Raw genomic sequence first — 24,464 nt, 5'->3', positions numbered from 1 at the left:
AGGCCAAAATATACATAGAATAATCTGAGGATTTGAAATTAAAAACTGATCAAATGAACCTAATAAGCTTAAGGATGAAGTGACAGTTACACAAACTTTATGGTAAGAATATGCTTGGAGTTACCAGCAAGTTAAAAAGGGAGCCATAAGAAAGATCATGACCCCATCTCAGCAGTAGATCTGAGGAAGTAGAGCCCTTTTCCTCCTGTCTCCTCAATTATCTAAATGGTAATATTTTATGTTTGGTACATGTCAACAGCATTAAAGAGTTACAAATATTTGACACTACCTTCAAAAATATATATATATATGCAGAACTCTGTACTATTTTTGCAACTTCTCTATGAGTCTAAAATTATTTCAAAATAAGAAGTTTGGGTAGATTTGCTACAACAAATAACACAAAGTCTAAAATTTGTGTTAATTTCATGAAGCAATCAAAAAGAAGGACAAATGAAACAATTCTCCAAATTATGCTCTGAGAGCCCAATTTTCATTTCTTCTGTTAAGGGATGCAGGTACCCATCAAGAGAAAAGCCCATGGTCTGTCTTGGACATCCACTGCCCACCAGACTTTTGGGGAAGTCATTTCAATCTCTCTAAGCCTCTGCTACACCTACCCCACAGGTTGATATTATATACTTTTTGACTATGGCATACTATACAAGTATTCATGATCATTATTTAGAATTATTTATTTGAACTGCATTATTCCTTCATTAAATGGAGGAATATCTCTAAGATATGATGAACTATTTGGATTTTTTTCAAGTCTTTACATTTATCAAATGAATCTTCTACTTAATTAGGGGCCCAGATTTAACCAACAGATTTATCTAACAGTAAATATAGTTATTATATCCCCCCAAATATAATAGAACTACAGTCTAAAAAATGTTTTTATCTGCTTTAGCCTTTTCCTATAAAGTTCATTAATGGAATTGATTAACCTGTTACCTTAAAATTAATTCGGTTAATTCTGAAGACCTGTATTTATTTATTAGAGCTGTCTAATAAAGTTTGATGGGGCATAAATACACAGTTTGAACAAACATACTATCATACATAAAATGTTTGATGAAATATATTTTCCCCGTAGACGTTAAAAATGAAAAAATAGCTCTTTTGAAGAAAAGAGGCGATTAAGTCAGGAATTTCATGAAATCCAAATGCTGAACCTTGAGAACCCAAAAGAAATTTCAAAGTCTGACAAAGAAAATATATCTCATAAAATTGGAAATCAATGTGTACTTATAAATGATGCAGCACAAAATGCTTTATTGTAACTTTAATGTGTCAAAATCCATTATCCCTCTGCCTTCCATCAAGTACACTCTTAGGAAGAAAAATATTATATTATTTTCTGTGTTAAAACTTAGTGTACAGCCTAAAGGTGAGTCGGAAAACAGAGTACAAGAGTAACCCTCTCAAATCACGCATTTACTCATTAAAACCTCAAGGTAGCCCATTTTAACATGGCACCCAATTTTGTTTCCTGGAAAATGTATTTATAGACCAAAACTAGAAATGATTCAAGTGGACAGTTAAAAAGAAAATTAAAAAACATCAACAGGAAACATATAAAAATAATATTCCGTAAGATATTATCTTTAAAACAGTAAGAAAAGCAGGATGCCCCCTCCCCTCCAAAGTTTCCAGTGTTCACCATTCAGCCAGTCTACTCACTTCCGGTGGGTGTGGTCCATGCCACTGTTTGGTATTGCTTCCAACTTTGCATTTTTCTGCCCACAGATATTTCCATAGCTGTCGTATCCTGACACTAGTCTTGCTGCCGCACCTGTTGCTACTGAAAAGCCACAAATAAATCCCTAGGGGAAAAAAAACAGAAAAAAACATACAAATAAACCATTTCAATAGCAACAGTCACTACTTGATAAAATAATGAGCTGCTTTTGTCCCTTGAAGGGAACAAAGAGCTATCTTTCCTTTTGCAAACACTATTTCACTGTTTTCCTTGGATTTCACATAAGCGATATACAAAGCAGTCCACAGGGTAACACTATTTGCTACAATAACAAATCTCAAGCTTTTACATCATAAGGTTGTCTTTGCATTTTACAATAATAATAGCAGCTTCTCTGTATTGAACATCTGCTCAATGCCTGGATCTGTACCAGATGCTTCCCATACATTTTCTCTAATCCTGATGATGGGGAAACTGAGGCCCAGAGAGCATAAATAAGTTGCCCAAGGCCATAGAAGCTAGTAAAGATCAGAGCATAGACTCAGACCCAGCTTTCTTCATTCTTTAGTTTTATTTGGTTGTAAAAGAGTTCTGTTAAATGAACAACAGCAACAGATGAAAGACAAAAATTCAAAGAACAATAGGTATGTGGGTTTTGAATCACTATCACTTCAGTACACACAACACTTCTGTTCCCTTCCTGCAGTAAAGTTGTATACAAGCCAAAGAATTATACCATGAAGCACCGCCAGGCTCTGAACATTGGAGACTCGAGGAGAGTGAGGCACTGGGTCCGTGTGCCGCAAAGGTCACTTCATTTCATGGGAATATGCTTCGCCACAGTGCCAAAGGCAAATAGTACTTCCTTCAGAACTGCATCATGCTTGCTAAATTGGGGATGCAATGACCAAAGTAAAGCAATAAAACCCTACACTCAACTGCAGGCTACTGGGCATTAAGAACAGGAAATAAGGTGAGTCACTAATAAACTGACTGAATTGGGAGAAAGGACGGGGGTTAAGAAATATTCTTGCAACACGGTCATTAAAAAGGCTGAGTTTTTTGTTATCTTTATTAAAGTGACGAACGAAGGTAGAGATTATCACTGTTTCACTCATCATAGCCAAGTATCATGAGCAGTGCTTACCTAAGCAGTCCTGCTAGAGCTCAGGTCTACACTGGTAAATACTGTACTCATAGGCAATGCCTCAAAGGATTTCCCCCTTAAACCTACTTTCCTAAAAAGGCAAACAAACTCTTTTTTCTAAATAGCTCCTCTATGTTTATCGTGCAGGTAAGGAAAATGAAGGGGGAAGCGTAGAGAGTGTAGGTCTACCTAGTGAAAACGTCTTGAAACTACGCTTTGTAAGAAAGTGGACTTGGAGCAGAGACTATGCCTGATTCGCTACCCTCTCACCCTCTGATCCTTTTGCCAAGTGATTTTACTTCTCTGTGCCTCAATCTACTCACCTGTAAGATGAAGATAATGAGTGTCGCTCTTAAGGCTGCTGTAAGGATTAAATGGAACAATCCAGTAAGGGGGTAAGAATCCTGTTTGGCACATAGTAAGAGCTCAATAAATGTTGGCTATTACAGTCGCTAGAAATGAGAACATGTTGTAAGGGAAAGACCATGGGCTTTGGAATCAGATAAACCTGCACTGATCGGTGGAATACTGATGAGTCCATTTTCTACTCAGGTGACCTTGGACGAACTTACTTAATTCTCCATGCCTCACTTTACCCATCTCTAAGTTGGGGCTAAAACCACTTACCGCTAAGGCTGCTGTGACAAACACCTAAGATAATAATGTAAAGTGTCTGTCTCAGTGCATGTTAGTACCCTTCTGCCTCAAAGCGCAGCTAACTGCTAGCACTGGAGTTAGGCATAGGCTGGTCAGTATTCACTCATTCACCCTCACTCTGGTTTCCCTCTCCCTCTCTCCTGACTCCTCCAAGGAGACTGCAGGGCAATTAGTTCCACCTCAGAACGTCAAGCCAATATTAAGACATGAGAAAAATATGTATACTCCCCAACATACATATGCATGTGCAAATCAGCATGCCATTTTTTAAGAATTTAAGACCTTTATTAACAGGTGCTTGCAGTTTGTTGACTTTTTTGAAAAAAATCAACCTGTAAACTTTTATTACAAATTAAAAATGAGGTTCTTAAAAATCTCAACTTGACCAGATATGAAACAATTTAAAAACCTTTAAAGGTGTATTGAGAAAAACCAGGCTTTAAAAAAAAAAACAAAAACAAAAAAAACAAAACACGTTTGTCATTACCAAAAAGATACGTCTTTAGGTAAAAATAATAAAAACCCCATGCTGCGTAGATAATGCAGATAGCTCTAGTTATCTGTTCAGCAGGCAAAAAGCAAGCACTTAAGGTCTTGAGCTCCAATCTTTTGTTCATTGCTTATTGCTGGAATTTCGTATTCATTTCTTCTTGTTGGATGACTAAACCGGATGATGGTAGAGATGGTAAACTGGCATTTACTCAGCCCCGCCCTGCTCAGCCTCGGGAGCAGACAAGCTGACGAATTCTCAGCTGGTGGATCATCGGCTGCTTTTGTCTCTTCGCCACCTTGTGGTTTAGGGTTTTCTGGGCGTCTGCGTCTGTAACTGAAGTTGCGGCGGTACCGACGTTGAGGTGGCTGCTGACCTTGGGTCTCATCTCCTTGATCTTCCTTATCTTCTTCATTGCCGTCCTCTCCGGGCTGTCTCTAGCGAGGAGGGCCCCTGCGGAATCGTGGTCTATAACCCCGATACGTATTCTGTCTCACTGGTCTACCTTGTTCTCCTGAGCCCTGGTTGTCAGCACCCTACATCACCTCTCCCTGCACAGGAGAGTTGGAATACTGTGGTCGACACCCATAGGGTCTCCGCAGGCAGTAAGGTGGGCATCTTCGCCTGTGGTAGGGCCGCCGCTGTTGGTCCTGGCCTTCAGGAGCGCTCTCCGATCCCCCATCCTTTTCCCCGCTCTCACTGATTTGGTAATTCTGCTGGTAATTGCGGGGAGGACCCCTGCGACGTGCAGAGCGTGTATAATGGTTATGGTCTGCTGCACATTTACTGCCTTGCGCTGGAACTCCACCAGGGCCTGTAACATTTGCTGCCTCCGCGTCCTTTTCTCCTTCAACGACATCAAACTCCATAGTCTCTCCATCTCCTACGCTGTGAAGGTACTTCCTGGGGTTCTTCTTTACAGCAGTCTGGTGTGCAAATACATCTTCCTTGGCGTCATTCCCGTTGATGAATCCCTACCCGTTTCTTACAATGAACCATTTTACTGTTCCCAAAACCTTCGTTGCGATGACCTTGTCGTCTCCGTCGGCAGGCGCTGCTGATATGAGGCCGCCTGGGCCGCCGCGCCCTGCGCCGCCGCTGCCCGTCGTGCAGGGCGTGGTGTTGGCAGCGCTGAGGGCGGCAGGCGGCTGCCGGGTCTCGGCCTCGCTGCTCCTGGTTGCGGCGACGGTGACTGGGGCCCCCTGCAGCAGCTGCGGCTCCTCCCAGGCTGTGATGGTAACTAGGTCGGCGGAAGCGGTGGCGCTGCTCGGGGATCTCTGGGGTCCGCTCTCCCAGCATGCCATTTTAAGCATATCCTTGAACTTCAAATTAGGAAGCCCTACACTAAACAAAACTGGAGGTGGAGGTAAATATTGGAGGTTTCATGGCTAACTTTTCCAATACAGCTCTTTAACAAGAAGGATCACAGAGTAATAGAAAGGGAATCCAGAAAGTTCTGGATTCAAACCCTCATTCTACCACTTACTACCTGTATAACTTTGATCCAGTTACCCACTTAGATGTTTCCTCCTCTGACACAAAGTAATATCAACTGTTTCACAGCCTAATGATGAGGACTAAATGAGATAATGCATCTCTAACTTCTACCTGGTCTGGTACATGGCAGGTGATCAATGTATGGTGCCTGTTAGTGAGAAAGTCAGACTAAAGAGGTTGACAACAGTAATTGGGGACAAACCAAAAACCCCTTCAGTTATCTATTTTAGACAAGACTTTCTAAGGGGTCAGGGAAAGTGAGAACTAGTGTCAGTCATTTTGTTATGACACAGAAACATTCAGACCACAATTACAATCTTCTTTCACTACTAGTCTAAAATAGGAAAGCCCTTGCATAATTAAAAGGTTATGTTCTTTCACTTTTTATACAAATATTCTTCTTATGTTTATAAGTACTTTGTGTTACAGATTGCCTTAAATGGTTTCTGATTTCCCTTTATGACTATTTTTAACAATACTGTGGAACATGTGGCTTTTGTGCATGTGTGTGTGTTTGTGTTGTTTTTTTAAAAAATCATAAGCCACCTCATATCCCTCTGGGATGTAGGCAGAGTATAAATTATAAATGTTACATATATATTGGTAAAATGGGACACTGACATATTTTCACAGAGGCCATTTAAACTTCTTAGTAGCTTCCTAAAGCGTTAGGGTGGAGAGGGTAAAAAGCTGCAGCGGAGAAGGAAGGAGAATAGGAAGCTAATAAGATAGAAAGAAACCAAGACTGTTATTCCAGAGACTTCCCATATGGTACAAGTAGTGACAATGGAGAACTAGGCCAAATATAATTAAAAAGACAATCTCCTTTTTAAAAAAAATGTGAAATCCAAATGCAGGAAGCAATACAGTTTCAAATGAGAAAAAATGTGGTACATGAAATTAAAATAGGCTGAGAGAAATTTTACAGAACGCACTCAATAATTTAATGGCTCCGTGAGGCGGATGGGGGCCGTACTCAACAGAAGGAAATCACATTAACTAAGCAAATGATAAGGGGGACGAGGAAAGCTTTTATACACCTAGAGCAGGGAGCAATCACTAGAGAGAAAGTAAGTCTATTAGTAAGGAAGAGAATCCTGGCTAAAATCTTAAAATGACTAAGCTATTGAAGTGCTTTCAGAACTGCTATTTGAAGAGAGAGAGAAGGAGCAGACAAATCTAATAACAAACAGGAGGTGACTCAAATCAGATAAAGGGATGCAGGGATGGTAGATCACAGGCAAGATCTGGCAACTAATAAGTACCTACTGCCTACGTCAGAGAAAAGACAATTTGCTAATTAATGAACTGTGCTCATTTCTCCTTCACATCACAGGGTTTATTAGTTCAACTTAAGGAAGAGTTTTGGCTTAGTTTCATTCACTGTCAGTCAAAAAAAGGGACATATTTTATTTCACCAGCATGTTTGAATTTCACACGTGTGGAGCATTTACCGTGCAACTGAGCAAGGCAGAGGCCTCAGTTTCTCTCTGAAGAGAAAGAAAAGTCAACAAAACATGCATGAGGGGTGGGGATGGGGTATGAATATGGCATTATGAAGCATACTTCAAGATAAAAAGATGGGGGAAAAAGACTAAGGCTTACAAGCCTTCTCCCGGGGATTAATGAAAATATATCCGGGCTTTTTTCTCAAAGACTTCCTCTCTTATCTCAATCAACACTTGGAGTCAGTCTGCTAATAACTAATTTGTCAGACTTCAGAGTAACACTTGGCTTCTCTTCCTCCTGTTCTGAGAACCCTGAGACAAGGGGGCTATTAGGACCCAGCAGACAGGATAGAATTAGAATGCCTGATGCAGAACTAATACGTATGCAAGCAAATTTCAAAAACAAAGTTAAAAGCTTTGCCAATCTGCCACATTTCTGGATTTCTTTAAAGTTTAATAGGATACATTACTCTAAGAAAGAGGAAAAAAAACAAGAATGGTTGGAAGTCTAGGAAATATCCACTCAATAAGCATTTATTGAGCACATAAAAACGCAAGATGCCATGCAAGGTACAAAGGGTTATAATACGTAAAGTTCACCCTGAAAGAACGGAAGTGTTCTCAAAAGAGAAAAATAATGGGGCATGAGGGAGCAAAATCAGAGAGAGGTTCAGTTTCATGGGCAGCTCGAGCAATGAAAAAGAAAACACAGACAAAGAATATGTACTGAGAACTGAACCCAGCTCTTTTGCAAATACTCATGATCCCAGACAAGTCACTTTAAATTCTCTGAGCCTCAGTCTCCTTACCTGTCATTAAGAATGGACTAGATTAATCTCAAAAGCCCTTTCCACTTCCAAAATGTTATGATTCTAAGGGAAAGTACATACAGAGTAAATTTTTTCAGGGTATACTTCCAGGGAGAAGTATAGGCCCTTTTGATCCACTATAATGACTGAGTGGGGAAGGGGCGGGAGGGGATGTAGATTAAAAGTAAATGGATTTAACTGAACTGTACATTTAAAAATAGTTAAAATAATAAATTTTAAGTTATGTATATTTTACCACAATGATAAAAAAAAAGAAAAACCAAAAGATTTAACGGAAAGTAGGTAGCCACTTGGATCAGGTGACCTTAAGGTGATTTTTGGCATGCTGTTCTTCCTATTCTATCATCCTGCCAAAGCACAGCCCATCACACAGGTGACGAAACACTGCAGTGAGTCTTTGAGTCTTTCACTTTGTGCTGCATACTCCACAATAGTTAATGAGGTAGAAACACTATGCTCTAAGAACTAGACTACGGCTATAAAATAAAAAAGGTCCTTGAAAGCAGTCTGCAGGGACGACCTATGCAGACCTATAATGGCTCCTAAATCCAGCTCTAGTCCAGATCATTCTCCAAAATTCCAGCTCTGTATTTTCAACTGCTTATCCCTACCCACACACTGTACATGTCCACAACTCACCTCCTTCCACATTTCCCCAAACCACTTCCCCTTCCTGCATATGCCGTATCTCCGTTAGCAGCACCGTTCCTGACTAGACTGCACAGCTAGGATATGGAGTGAGAGGACTCTAGCGTCCTAACTCTGCACTAGAGGAAGCAGGAATGCTAAACTCTTTGCTCAGAGTCTGAAATATTGACTAGACCACATTTAACTGGCAGGTGAGGTTACTGTGTCCTACAGGTCCATGTTCTTAACAGCAACTTCTTTCGTTGTTCCCAATTCCGGGCAACAAAGAAGGGACTGACTATCTCTTGAGGTCTTGCCTTCTAACTCTTCTACCCTGGGTTCAATGCTGCCGCCACTGTGTAATCTTAGACAAGTTATTCGACATACCACTGTGCCTCCTTATCTGTAAAGTGGGAATGATGATAACAGTAGTATCTACTTCACTGAGCAGTTGTGAAAATTAAATCTGTATTGAGTGCAGAGAACAGTACCTAGTCCATAAGTAAGCAGCAATAATGATCAGGGGTAAGTTGTAGGAGGTATCTGTGTCTTCTATTTTCCAAGGTACGTACTCCTGTTAGGACCATCCAGACTCCTCTTTTTCCTGACTTTTGAGGTAAGATGATCTGGGCAGATTGGGTCCAGGTGGATCTCTTTCCTTTCCTCTTCTCACATCTACCTCTACTTGGGACAGAATGAAGTCAGACTATCCAAGGTGGGAAGAACCTTGAGTCCATGTGGGCCAAGCTTCATTCCACAGGTCATGTTTACCAAGGAATTCTTTACTGGGCATAATCAAGTGACTGCTTGGCTACTAACAAAGTAGTACTTTGTTTATCCATCCCACTCTTATTCCTTCATGTGCACAGAAACTGTGGTTTGGAACCTACAAGGAGCTGGAGTAGGATTTGAGCTGAAAAAGCTTACGCAGAACCCATAACACAAGAATCTCTTAGTCATCCTTTACCTGTTTCCCACTTGCCCGCAACACTGGTGACACCACATATTATTGATCCCGCTCCTTCACGCTCTCTCCTCTCCTTTACTATTTCCTTATTTCAGGTTTTTCACCTCTTATCTAGACTCATCTGAACTGTTGCATCAGCCTCTGAACTGGTAGCCTGAAATCTCTTCCCTCTTTACAATGACTTTACATTTATTTTGGCTACCAGGGCCATGTTTCTAAACCCAGCCATATCATTTCTTGCTTAAAACTCTTCAGTAGTTTATCAGTGCCTACAACAGTGGGTCTCAACACTGGCTGAACATTAGAACCATAGAGATTAAATCAGATTCACTGGGGTGGGGCCCAGGAACGAGTATTTTTATTCTAATACCAGCTAATTCCAATATGCAGCTAGTGTTAAGAACCACTTGTTTACTATCTTAATGGAAAATAAAAATTTAGAAGTACAATGCTACATGTAATTTTTTAGAACAGGGTAAGCATATGTCCAATAATTTCAAAATATTGAATAAGTTCGAATGTGGAAGACGATAGCTCTTACAAAGGCTGATAGCAATTTACTTTGAAAAATACTCTAAGTTCTAGACAAGCATGGAAGAACCTTAAAAGTAAGGGAAGAAATAAAAGAGAAGTACAAGTATTTATGACGAGATGAACATGTATAAATAAAAAGATTTAATGGTGAAAATGAGTAAAAGATGACAAGATGTTAAAATATTTCAGAACTACAGAATAGATACCAAGGAGTGAGCAAAGAACTGCAAGTAAGGGCAGTGAGTAAAGATATAGTTTGAGTAATGGGCTGCAAAGATTGACTATAAAAGCAGAAGCAACTGGGCCACTAGCTGAAAAGAATATAGGCAGAAAGTTCCGGTTCCTATTCTTTTTTTGCCTTTCATGGGCAGCAGTATATTCTTAGATAAGCTAATACTTAATCTCACTACACTTTGCCTGTAAACTGGGGATAAAACCCATTTCATAGTGTAACTGGGAGAATTTAGTGAGATAAATACATATATGAAAGCATCAAGCCCATGATAATCCTCAAAAAATATTTGTCGAATGTTTCTCTGAAAGGTACTATGGAATGAAATCCAAAGGCAAAAACAAAATACAACTTTTAAAAAACATACAAAACACATACTCAGAAGACCAAAAAAAAACTCTGGTCTATTGTTGTGCCAGTAAGGTGTGCAACAGAACTTTGAGATTTCTCCAGTTTCCACATGGCAAAATTTGATGTTAGCTCAGCTCCAAGATGGTAATCCATAAAAAGAATCATTCCAAAACAAATAATGCTATGCCTGCATTTAAAAGTACACACAGTGGGCCTTAATTACCATCACACTGAAATTAACATTATATTAATTACCATTGCATTACAACGTTTCAGTAAACAAATGGCTCCTTACTCTCTGGTCACTCCCAAATCAGCCTATTAACATTAATGACTGCACTTTCCTGAGCTATTTTAGCACAGAAAATCAAAAGCACCTAGGGTGGCAGGTACATATTTTTATAAACATAATTTTGAAAGGTCAGCTGCTATTTATCCCAGGGTGAAATTCGGGGGTGGGGAGAGGTTGTGGACTAGTTCTGTTAGCAAAGAATGTTCTCCACACTCTGATGCTGCATTTCAGGTGCTACTCCATTAAACTAAGTAGACTCTTGAATAACATCTTACAAGTCCTAAGTTAGGAAATGGGTATTTTGATGTTTTCTAAATATCCTAGATTTGATGAAACTGAGCTGTCTATTATCTTTAAAACTAACACTCTTTATTTTACTGGATTTATTATATCTCATCAGAGTTCACTGCTTTCTTTTCCTTGATTCAGAAGCTGGACTGGTGCCTACACTTATGCCCGTTAGCCATGAATAGGGTTGTTCTGTGCTTCTTAAATGACATTTTCGAGGTGGGCAGCCACAGAGAGACACAAAATAGGATTACGTAAAAAGTAGTAATAAATAAAAAATAACAAGATTCCTAAAAAAAAGGTTAAGTACACTCACACTTGAGTGAAAAAAAAAAGGGTGCCTGAGGTAGCATGATTGTGTTTCCAGCTGCAAAGCCTAAGGAAAGAGAGAACAATACTGTCTGCATGATCCCCTGATCCCCTCGAGGGAGAGGAAACTAAGTGGCAGAAAAGAGCACTGGCCTGGAAGGTAAAGAGTCCTGGGCTCTGTTCCCAACTCTGCCATTCACTATGAGTGTGGCCTTGGGATGTTCATTATCATCTCTGGGGTCTGATTTCTTAACGTATATAATGAGGGTGATGCACCAGATGAGGATTTCTAAGTGCTTGCTAGCTCGAAATACCAGCTAGCTCTAAAACAGCTGCTTTCTACCTTTTTTCCAGCCCAGCACACTGGTGGCAGTGACACTAAAGTCCCTGAACCCTGTGTGGAAACCCCTGCAGGGTAGAGCGGGGATGCAATCTGAGTAAGCACAGCCCCAGCACTTTGCACTCTGCTCCTCCATCCTCCACACCCACTGGAAAATCACCAGCTCCTGTGACCTCTGACTGAGAGATGCCATTTATTACAGTAGACACAGCAGGCAGCAGGAGCCTAGTATGGGTCGAAGGAGGAAGAAGCAGCGAGAAACCAGCCTCCTTCTAGGAAGAACTAAAAAATGTCAGAACCGGAAGCATTGTAGATATCATCTAGCAAAACCTCTAATTTTATACAAAAGAACACCAAGTCCCTGAAAGGAAACTGAATGGCACAAAAAATAACCATCAGGTTTGTGTGACTGGGTTGGATGAATACTCAGGACTTGACCCCATGACCATTGCTCTGCTCACCATCCCATCAAGATCATAGTTCATGGATATTTTGGTCAAATTACCTGGCTTTCTGAAATGGGCTAGTCAAAGAGATAGAGTTTCAATTATTCCTTAATTTTGACCACAGTTTTCATGCAAACCAAAAAAAAAAAAAAAAAGTCAAGGGGTACCAAATACCACTTAACTGTATGGGGAAAAATAACCTGCTGCTTCAATGGTATCCTAGGACTTCCAGATGTAAGCAATTCAAGAGGGGTTATTTATTTATTTACAGATATAAGTAAATAAATAAATAACAAGTTCCCTCTTTAAACTAACTCCCCGTCATCCCCTCGGATCATGAGTTCAGGGTCTGAGGATCTGTGAGTTTCTTACCATCCCAATGCAGAACAGGATAAAAAGCAGCAGCCACGGTATGTCTGTGCAACTACGGTCCTCCAGTGGCTTCCATTCTCGTTTGGAGCTCTAATTGAAAACACAAAGAGAGTGGTAAATGTGAATTTTAGTTAAAGTTAGGAAGGTGCAAACATGCCATCATACCTAGATCCCTTCTTTTCCTGACAAATTCCTATTGAATCTTTGAGTTCAATAGGAACCTCAAATATTTGTCACCTTTCTATGAATTTTACCCTAACACCCACCTCTCTTCCTGGCCAGGATTGATTCCAATGCTGTTTTGGTACCTCTATTAGAGCAGTTAGCATGCTGAATTATTATTGATTGAGCTGTGCCCCTAGCAGAGCATGAACTTTGCAAGGGAAGAGACCACTTCTCATTTCCCAGGGTCCAACGTGATGCTTGAGGGTTCATGGTATATACTTAGTAAGGGCTTTTTTAAATTAATAAACAAATTCTTCCAACATCAATCTTGGTGGTAGCTTTTTCTTTCTGTGTCCAGATGCTAGACTTAAAAATGTAGAACGTGCTTTCTATATGTTCTCATCTAGGAAGGAAGCTCTTTAATTATGAATTCCTATTGAGGGGTAGACTCTTCTAAGTCTAATAAAATTCAGGAACAAAAAACTAAATTAAAACACTTTTACAGACAGATCTGGGCAACTCGTAAACCACCATCCACAGATTTTCATTCTGTTTTTAGAAAGTGTAAAGAGTTTTTAGATCAAACACAAAGATTCCCTAACTAAAAAGCTAAAGGCATTCTAAAAGTTAACTTGCAAAGTATTGATTGGAATTGAGTGCATTTTTTTTCATACAGTGATAGTCTTAGTTTCTCAAATCAGCTCACAAATTCCCTTTAACCAGAATGTAACTGAAATAACACTCTTGAGCTTTCTAATGAACAAAAATCCCTGAGTCTCACACCTTTTCCTGGAAACAGTAAGCAGAGAAGGGAGAGAGAAGGTAGCCTTGGGAAACTTATGGGAAAAGTTCCTGCAAAAAGAAGGCCAGAGTCTCCAGTGGCTTCCATGACAAGATCCAGGAAGCTATCCGGAGAAGGCCTGTCAGTAGGAAAGGACACCAGCACAAGGTGTGGTAAGGAGATAAGAGAGCTCTCTAGTATAATTAGTACATAGAGTTCAAGAGTGGGGACCCAGTTCTTAATCAGGTTTGCTTAGCTTTCTCTCCTTCTAAAACAGTTTTTAACTTTGACAACCTGATGAAAGCTACAGATTCTTTTCTTAGGAGATAAGCATATAGTTGCATAATTTTCTTAAAAGTTTAGGGAATTCAGACCCCAGGTTATGAAACCCAACTTTAAAATACCTGCGTATGGACACTGAGGGCAAAGCGCTGGAGCTACAACCACTCCTTCCTGACCCCTAAATGCTAACCAGACAAATGCCTTTCCCTTCTTTAGTGTCTTATACACTGTTAGTTTTTCACAAACAACAACAAAAACCACCACCCTTGATAGCTTGTTCCCAGACACCCACACAAGAAAACAAAAGAGCACTAGTTAGTCATGGAAAAAAACCTCACACCAAGACTCTAACTAGCATTAAAAACCAAGAGTGAGTAGGCAGTGTTTTCCAGAGGAATAAAACACTATGGCAACTGGATAAAGGACTCTGTCCTCTCCTTGGCTCTGTCATTAGTTAGCTACATGACTTTGGATAAAATGCTTCATCTCCCTGGGTGGCAGGAAGAAGTGAGATTAAATCTCTTAGGTTCCTTCCAACTCTAAAAATCTATGGTCAGGAATGCAGTTTTGTGAAAATTTGTGCAATGACAAAAAAAACTGCAAAAATAATTTGACATTATTCCCTGTGTTATTCAAATAAGAATGCACACATTGTGGTCTGTGTTTTGGAAGACAGTTGTTCATAGTATGAATAAAGAATGTTTCTTTGTATTAAATAATTTCAAGCTTGAATAATACCCATTATAGTAAAATTACTTACAAACACAGAATTTAGACACATCTTTGAAATTCATTACATTTACTCTAAGGTGATTTCCAGAGCAATGGCTACTTTGAAATACTATATTTGTTTATCTTAACAAACAGTATGTATTAGGGGAAGGCAGGGGGGCGGGGGGCAAGTCTCAGACTGATTGAGCATTTTCTTTATCCACAACTATTTTCTTCGTATTTTTACTTCAGACCAACATTCAGCTTTTAATGCTTAAATTTTTACCTATAACATAAAGAAGGTAGAATTTCATTTTGACCAAAAAGACACAAAGATTCAATATCTCAACAGTCAACTTACTGTGGGCCACTTCTGGGCCAAATACATAGAAAACCTTTCACTGGGGATGAGAAGTGGAGAAGGGGTAGGGGTTACATATAAAACATAGTCAGAGTACAACACAGAGTAGAAGAATACAAAAAAAGGAGGTAGTCACCTCACTCAGATAAAGAAAGGCTTCTCCAGGAGGGGCAGCTTACCTCATAGGCTATTCTGAGGATTAAATGTGAGCATCTGTCACACAGTAAGCACTAATTCTTGGTTATAATTCTTATTTATCAATACTTACTTTTCAGTTAACCTTCTCGCTATTGTAAAAATATCCCTTTACCAGGTGGACCTTTCCACTAAAAGGACAGAAAGAATATTAAATTCACCTTTTCCTCTTCTATTACTAAAATTTTGACTCAATGGTGGCATCTTTCATTTTAGCTACTGTTTTTAATGCTTTCAGTTATTGATTACTATTAACTAGGCACTATACCCAAAGCTTTATACACATTACTTTCAAAATAGCTCTCTGATGTATGTATCATCCCTATTTCACAGCTAAGGAAACTCAGGCTCAAAAGTTAAGTAATCAGGGGCTTCCCTGGTGGCGCAGTGGTTGAGAGTCTGCCTGCTAATGCAGGGGACACGGGTTCGAGCCCTGGTCTGGAAAGATCCCACATGCCTCAGAGCAACTAGGCCCGTGAGGCACAACTACTGAGCCTGCGCGTCTGGAGCCTGTGCTCCGCAACAAGAGAGGCCACGATAGTGAGAGGCCCGTCCACCGCAATGAAGAGTGGCCCCTGCTTGCCACAACTAGAGAAAGCCCTCACACAGAAACGAAGACCCAACACAGCCAAAAATAAATAAATAAATTTTAAAAAGCAAAAAAAAAAAAAAAAGTTAAGTAATCAGACCAAGGTTTCACAACTGTGCAACCAGGATTTCAACCCAGGTCTGTGGCCACAAAACCAAATCTGATGAAAATATCATTCATTTTGCACTAGTCAGTAAAGAGCAAAAACACCTCCATTAGTTTTTCCTCACACAGCAAAATTTGGGAGCCAACCCAATAATTTAAAATCCTATAGGCACAGCGAAAAAGAGAGATGTTTTATGAGCCATGAAATTTTTCAAGCAAGTCAGGAAACCCAACAGTTGAAAGAATTTAATGATTCTTTAACAGACTTAACCAAGTGGTAACTGGATTTAATGCTGTCTGTTTCTTCCAGTTAAAATCCACATAGACCTAGCAAAAGTAAAATGTTTTGCAAAAGCACTTTTTAAATGTGATTTTTATCCCTTTCTCAAATTCTACATGAGGTTAATAAAGGCTGTCAATCAATGTTAGGTCCCTTTCCATTCACAGAATCTTACAATTCAGGAACTAAATAGGACCAAAGTAATCATACAGTCTAAGCCTTTAAGTGACCTAGGGAAAGGAAAGGAAGGGACTTGCCTGACTTGCCCAAGATCAATTGTTTTGATCTTCAAAACAATTCTGTTAGTTGTTATTATATATTCCCAGTTTTGCTGCTCTGTTAAAGAGAAAACCAAGGTTCAAAGAAAATAAGTGGAAAATTCAGTACTGAAACCTGAGTCCCCAAACTCTAGCAGAGAGATGGAAACTATAAGAAAGAGTTAAGAAAATGCTAAAAATAAAAAACCATGGTAACAGAGATGAAGAATGCCTTTGTCTGGCTCATCAGTAGACTAGACAATGCCAAGGAAAGAATCGATAAATTCAAGGATAGGTCAATAGAAATTACCCAAAGTGAAACACAAAGAAAAAGAGAATGAAAATTAAAAACCCAGAACAGAACATCCAAGAACTACAGGATAATAGCAAATGGTCTAACATATATGTAATTGGAATCCCAAAAGAAGATTAAAGGGAGCATAGGGAATGAATAAAGAAATAATGACTGAGAATTTTCCAAAAATAACAAAAGAAATCAAAGCACAGATCCAAGAAGCTAAGAGAATCCCAAGCAGGATAAATACAACACACACATGCCTGCATACAAACACATCCTACACAAACTATATTCAAAATGTTGAAAACCAAATATAAAGACATCATCTTGATGGCAGCAAGAGGGAGGAAAAGGCACACTATAATCAGAGAAGCAACGATTACGTAAAGTTCTTATCAGAAACTATGCAAAGCAAAAAACCATGGAATGACATCTTTAAATTACTGAAAGAATTAAAAAGAAAAACAAAAACATTATTAACTCAGAATTCTATACCCAGAGAAAATGTCTCTCAGAAATGAAGACTTTTTCAATGAAAACCTAAGAGAATTTATCAGCAGCAAACCTGAAGTACAAAAAATGTTAATGCTCTTCAGGCCAAAAGAATATGATACGACACAAACTTGGATATACACAAAGAAATAAAGACTCGTAAAATGAAGTTTTGAAATTTTCCATAATAAAGTATTTTAAAAATAAGCGTGTGAATATATGTGTATAACAACATTCTCATTACAGTCTTCTTGCACACTCTACAAGATTAATAACCTAGAAAGCAGAACTACAATTTTTAACGCTAGTATTAGACCATAAAAAATAAATCTAAGTCAGACCACAGCTGATGTATGCCTTATGTTTGTATTATATTCATATCCTTAAAGTTAGGGAGGAACAATATTTAACATCTTCACATTCCTTCCTATATTTTCTACATCATAGATTAAAAAAAAATTTTTTTCCCATAGTATCTTACAGAAGTCATAGTACAGGCAACTATATATATCCTAGACTTCACATTCACTATGAACCCTAATAGCTAAAACCAAGGCCTTCTGGTGAATTTGATATGATAGGGGTGTGTATTATTTTAGGAAATAAACCTAAAAAAGTTTTGTCTTAAATTTCCATGTTGGGAATTCCCAGGTGGCGCAGTGGTTGGGAATCGGCCTGCCAATGCAAGGGACACGGGTTCGGTCCCTGGTCCAGGAGGATCCCACATGCCGCGGAGCACCTGAGCCTGTGCGCCACAACTGCTGAGCCTGCGCTCTGGAGCCCGCGAGCCACGGCTGCTGAGCCCACATGCCACAACTACAGAAGGCCGGGCGCCTAGAGCCCGTGCTCCTCAATGGGGGTGGACGCTGCAATGGGAGGCCCACGCACCGCAGCTGGAGAAAGCCAGCGCAGCGGCAAGGACCCAACACAGCCCAAAATAAAATAATAAATAAATAAATAAAATTTTTAAATTTCCATGTTGTTCCTAATGAAGTCACAGTTGTTGAGTAACTGTTTTTTTAAGATAATAGTCACACACAAAGATTTTGACAAGTGATATGTTACAATCAGTTAGTCAAATCAGGCATCACTGGAGGGCATCAGCAGTAATAGGGCTAGCAGGGTGGGCCAAGCCAGCGAACAAATCAGGTAGGAAAAAGTCTGGCAGATGTGAATCTAGTTCACAGAAGTAGGCAGGGCTGGTTGGATCAGGAAGATATAAAAGGATCAGAGAGGCAACAGCAACAATCCAGAGTTAAGACAGAAAGAGTCAGCTAGGTCTCAAATATGGAAACAAGTAGGGTCCAAAATCCAGGAAGTCAGAAGATCCAGGTGATACCTAATGGCAAAGATCAAATGCTCCCTGCCCTTTTTTTATGCTCTGCATACCGTCTATATGACTCTCTCCTAATTAAGACATGTACAAAGATTCCCAAAAGATTCTTATCGTAATCTAGTAACAGTATTACCTGATGCTATGAGTCTTTCCTTGATACACCAGATTTTTGTAAACATGGTTCGAAAATAATGAAAAATGTGCTTAAAAAAATGGTATTGTCAGTTATACTAAGAAGTTACTTAATTTGTCAGGTAATACTCTTAAGCATTCTGTTGGTTTGTCAAATAAATACTGAGCACCACACAAAGAACCTGAGAGCCAAAGCCATGTACGATAGCCCCTACACTTACGGAGCTCTAGTTTAGCGAGAGAGGCAAACTAAGGATTGATAATGTGAGTGATGTCAGAATAGAGATGTGTATAAAGTACTGCAGGAATAGAGATAGGGAACCATTAAGCAAACATTTGCAAGATTTATTGAAATTACCTCATAAACTTCTGAAGCAAACACTAAAAAATGATCCTCTGTTGTCTAAAATAGAATGTGTTTTTGTGCCCAAAACATACTAAAAATTCTCGCTACCTATGATGGGGAAATATTGACTGCCAAACAAGAACTATTCCACTCAGAAATGTTTAGTAATAAACAAACAGAACATTAAGTTGGTTTAAAAAAACAAAAATCAGCCATTTTCCTCACTTTGTACCCATTAGATTTCTCTGTACTACATTTTATGGCTGCTCCAGTTAGAAAGGAGCCTTTCAGTTTTGGAAAAGAGAAAACGTATCTTCCTTTGTTTTCTGGAACAATTAGTGCAGGGCTATATTTAACTAAGCTACTAGAATAATATTTTCATGTTGATGTCATTGGTGAGATTCCTACTAATACTGAGTTAAGTACTATCTTGTCGCATACATCCAGAGTTGCTATAAATTGGAATTTCTGATGGGCTAAAGAACTACAGGCTCCCTGTCATTTACCTAATAAACCTGTCTTTACCTAGTACCCTGTCCAGCGGCTCTACTTTAGTTTTCATTTCCCAGCTACTCCGTGGCACAACTAGAAAGCCTCTAAAGCAGTCACTGAATGCATCTCCAAGGTCACTGCTACAGACATTCATGATCTAAGTACATATGTCGCAAGCATTGGGCTATCTGCGAGGACTTCATTTTGTTCATGCCCATCTGTTTTACACAAAACCCTCCAATATTCAAGACAAACAGTCATACACTCCAAATCTTCAAAGCTCCCTCCAAGGACATACTGGTTCATTAAATTCCACAAAATGCTTTTATTTGCGCAGAGTAGTAATAAAAGAATAAAAGAGCTGATGTGTATCATTTTTGCCACACTCTTGAAAAGAGTGAGCAGACCTGATGAAGTTGGGCAGCAATAAAACATGGAGGCTTTCAACTTTCTGTTCATAGCACCTGAAACTCAAATCTTGTAATAGGATTTTGAAAGACATTGCCTGTCCTTTGGGAAAGCTCTCTCAAGGATTTGGAGTGCATAACTCCTTACAGTTGCCACAAGTAGCCCATTTCATTTGCTAAGCTTGGCGATGGCAATTCATATTTGCAAGGTAAAAATAAGAGCTGTGATTTTAACAGGCAGTTAAAGGTAATAAGATACATTGAGTGGAAAGATACAGGCATCTGTGTCCAACTGCTTCTCTTAGTTCATGAACTCTATGCTAAATCACAAACATTCATCTATTTAAGGAAAAAGGGGGAAATGGCAACTAGAGCTGCTCTAAGTTATGTATTTACACAGTGACAGAAAGATCATGGGAGATATGTTGCCAATGACTTCATTCTTTCCCTGAATGCCCTAAAAAAAAATAACTGTGGGTCTGTTAGAGTTGTCCTTCTTCCATCAGACTTCTCAGGGGCTGTCTTTCTTGCACACAAGCACACGATAATTACTGGGCAGAGGCCACGTTCCTCCTGTCCTGCAACATAGCTAATAGCATCTTTTACCTCCATGACCAATAAAACATGATCAAAGTTTTACAGATAAGCCTTGTCTGTAATCCTCTAACAGTATTTCTAACTTGCCTTTCTTCTGAATCATCTGTAAGCAATGTTTTTAATTTAAAATTACTATTTGGTTTTATTCTAATTATACAGTTTTCATGGGCTTCATTCCCCCGCATCACATCCTACAAGTGTCAGAACATCTTCAGTACTTGGGGACACCAAGGGCAGACTGAAAGGACCAGAATTGTACTTTGCACCTCCAACCTGCTACAGTACAGCCAGTTTCCATATAGCTAATGGATTTACTGACTTTTCTTGCTATACTGTAACCCTTTCTTTTAAAGCAGGAATTCATAGGTACTCAAAAGAGGACTGTCATTCCAATCTTGCTTCCTTTCCTTGATGGAATGGCTAAGAACTGACTTATGAAGACAATGATGACTTACAGAGAAGAAACATGAAGACTACACTGATCATATACATAGCTAAGAGGTGAGTGGAAATGAGTAAGTTTATGTCTTAAATCAAAATTAGATCTCATCTTTGCCAAGGAAGAGTTTTTAGTCCATAGCAATTGTGCACAGAAATAAATATATGTTCAGTTCTGCGGCAGTGCCTAAGAACTCTCAAGGGAACAAATACTTATCACAGTTAAATAATTTACAAAAATATAGATTACATTCCTTTCGTGTTCCTATAACACACTGTGTACACACCACCATCACCGTAATTATTATTTCACATTATAATTATTTGCTTCCCCAGTAGATTACGAACTTTTTGAGGGTAAGGATAATGTTTCTATTTTTTGTTTAAATCAGGGATCAGTAAGTACTTAATATTCTTCAAGTGAAAGCCTATTCCACATGAAAGTAGAATCTTACCCTAAGTGGCTGAACATATAATGGCCATTCTTCCTACCTTACTGCCTACTTCGGGCAGGGACTTGTTGGGTTTTATTCACTGCTATATCCCCAGTAGATGAACAGTGTCTAGCCCATAATAGGCTCTCAGCAAATTTATTTAATGGATGAATGAACAAGGTGAGGTCTTTCACCATTCAAGTAGCATAATGTTAGGGCAAACATCCTCACTGTCTCTCTGCATGAGACCATTTCCTTAAAAAGCATTCTATTGCATCACAGGCTGGCTCCTTTTCCCACAGATATTGTAAAGTATAACATTTCCCAAAGATGTTGGTCAGTAGGTTCTGTAAGAAAAATAAATTCCAGATTTAACTACGTTTTGGAAATGCTAGTTAATGAAATCTAGTCTTTTGAGCAGGACTTCTCTGAGACCTTACTGTGAGACTCTCCAAAATGTATCTGGTCACACTGACTGGGAGACGTGAATACAGACAGTGCCAACCTCTCTCAAAATACATTTCTGGAAACCAGAGCATAAGGGTTCATGGTTAGGATTGATGCTCCCACTGAAAAACACTTTCAGAAGTAAAGGCTGGTAGCACTGTTTAAGACTATGCTGAAACTCATAAAAAAGAATGAAACCTTGCCATTCGCAAAAACATGGATGGACGTGGAGGGTATTAATGCTAAGTGAAATAAATCAGACAGATACTGATATCACTTATATGTGGAATCTAAAAAAATACAACAAACTAGTAAATGTAACAAAAAAGAAGCAGACTCACAGATATAGAGAACAAACTAGTGGTTACCCGTGGGGAGAGGGATGGGGGAGGGGTAATACAGGGGTAGGGGATTAAGAGGAACCAACCATTAGGTATAAAATAAGCTACAAGTATATATTGTACAACACAGGGAATACAGCCAACATTTTACAATAACTATAAATGGAGTACAACCTTTAAAAATTGTGAATCACTATATTATACACCTGTAACTTATTTAATATTGTACATCAACTATACTTCAATTAAAAAAAGAACTATGCTGAAACTGAACACAATGTACATCGGTTTGACACTTTGGAAAGTAATTTGGTGATACATTTAAAAAACCCAAAGAAATCATCTAAAACATTAAAATAGCTGCACGTGAGATGTCCAATATAGTGATATTATGAGAAAAAATTAGAAATTAACTATCTATAATAGAAAATAATTAAAAATGAGAATGGAATATTAAGCAATCATAAGGGTAATTATGAAGACTTTGCACAGTAACATATAAAATGATAATGATAAAAAGCTGTGTTCAAAAACATGGTATGAAATTATGCCATGCTCCGGTGACACAATTTATAAAATAGTATATGCAAATGTAAAAGCATTAGACGAGGATAGTGCAATTTTTAAATAGTTAGACTTATAATGCATTTTTCTCGTTTTGATTTCTATTAATGCTATTTAATTATGGAAGAAATATCAAAAAAAGAGGAATATTAGCTCCCATTTCTTCAGATCATGCTTTTTCTACTTCCTCAGTATAGTGTCAGCTATAAATAGATGCACAATGAAAACTACCAGAATATATTCAGGTCATTCTATCTGACACTTATTGACAGGAGATCAGAACATTTCAAACTTCACTAGAAAGCCATATGCTGATAATCACCTAGGCAAGAGCAAGATTTCTCCTGAAAAATGCAGAACTGGCAACGTCAGAGAGGTAATACACTCTAATAAACATTAGAGAGGAAATCACCAGTGTAGTGGGAGGCAGGAACACATACCTGGGTGTGAATCATAGCTCCTCTTCCAAATAGGAGTATGATCAGCTGACACGATCTTCCCAATTCTAAGGTAAAGATGATTCTCCCTACACCATCCACTGCTGTTTTCAGGATTAAAGTAAAGCTGCTGGCTAGACCAGGTCCTAAACCATTTGTTAACATCCTTTCCCAAAGGACTATGAGAAAAATCTCCCCAGGAATCATCTTAAAAAGTGAATTCTCGCAAACAATCATCTCAAACATTTTAAAACTGCTCCCATATTGTATACATTCTAAAATGTGTGCTTGGAAAGTGAAAAATGTTGTAAAGGAAATATAACCGGGAGAAATTGAGTGCACAGTTTTATAGATAATCAAGGTAAACATAAGAAACAAATAGTAACTTTCAAATGATAACACAATAAGAGCGACTGAAATGACTTCTTATATCATAAATTTTTTAAGGGAAGTGAAGAAAACATCAATCCTAAAACCACAGTTAACCAAATTATAAAAAAAAAAAGTCCATTCATTCAATAAATAATTGTTCCACCTGAGAAGAACTAGGCTGGGACTCCGAGAGCCCATTAGTTTACTTTCACCTTTCTACTGTTCTCTTGCTAAGTTACCTTCCTCATCTCTAGGTTTTACCTTGTCTCTCCTCCCTTCTATAAATAAACAATTCATTTGAGTTCACATGTGAGGGTTGCTGAAATGATAGACAAAAATGTATGTTTACTGAAGGTAGAAAAAGGTCATGGATCAACCTTAAGAAGATTACCAAAATAATCTGTTTCATCTGGAGTACTTAATGACTGTAAAACTAAATGCAGACTATAGCTAGTATGAGTGAGCATAAGCCATGTGCCAGACACTTTATCCATATTAACTCATTTAATTTTCACAAGCCAGTAAGGTCGATCCTATTATATTATTCCCAGTTTTCTCCTGAAAAAACTAGACAAAGAGGGGTTAAGTAAATTGCCCAAGTCATACAGCCAATAAACACTAAAAAAGCAGGGATGTGAAGCAGGTAGTTGGGCCCTAAGGCCCATGATCACCCCACTCGGCCTTGCTTACTATGGTTAACATACCTTGTGTGGACATATGGAACAGATTTGTGGTTGCCAAGGGTGGGGAGGGGTGGAATGGACTGGGAGTTCGGGATTAGCAGATGCAAACTATTACATATAGAATGGATAAACAACAAGGTCCTACTGTATAGCACAGGGAACTATATTCAGTATCCTGTGATAAACCATAATGGAAAAGAATATAAAAAAGAATACGTATATGTATAACTGAGTCACTTTGCTGTACAGCAGAAATTAAGACAGCATTGTAAATTAACTACATGTTAATTTAAAAAATTAAAGATTTTTAAAAATTAAAAAAATACATAACCTGTATGGACACTGTGGATAGATGGGTATTGGAAGGGAGGAGGAAAAAGAGGAAAATGA

At 38.7% G+C, this 24,464-nt stretch overlaps 1 protein-coding gene and 1 pseudogene across 1 annotated transcript in view; both read right to left on the bottom strand.

The window, feature by feature from the left end:
- The window catches only part of SLC44A1 (solute carrier family 44 member 1), a 119,967-nt gene that overhangs the window by 91,033 nt on the left and 4,470 nt on the right, over nucleotides 1–24,464 (bottom strand). Inside the window, exons 2-3 of the mRNA XM_024753681.1 lie at nucleotides 12,533–12,622; nucleotides 1,687–1,829 (exon numbers count right to left, since the gene is read on the bottom strand). Of these exons, the coding sequence (XP_024609449.1) occupies nucleotides 1,687–1,829; nucleotides 12,533–12,622 (233 nt within the window). The remainder of the gene's footprint in view (nucleotides 1–1,686; nucleotides 1,830–12,532; nucleotides 12,623–24,464) is intronic.
- On the bottom strand, nucleotides 4,207–5,303 carry LOC112405300 (nuclease-sensitive element-binding protein 1 pseudogene; annotated as a pseudogene).

The sequence above is a fragment of the Neophocaena asiaeorientalis genome, unplaced genomic scaffold (assembly GCF_003031525.2).
Source record: "Neophocaena asiaeorientalis asiaeorientalis breed wild unplaced genomic scaffold, Neophocaena_asiaeorientalis_V1.1 scaffold342, whole genome shotgun sequence".
Classification (NCBI taxonomy): Eukaryota; Metazoa; Chordata; class Mammalia; order Artiodactyla; family Phocoenidae; genus Neophocaena; species Neophocaena asiaeorientalis.
The sequence above is the reverse complement of the archived record's forward strand: the minus strand, read 5'-3'. Positions and strand labels throughout refer to the sequence as shown.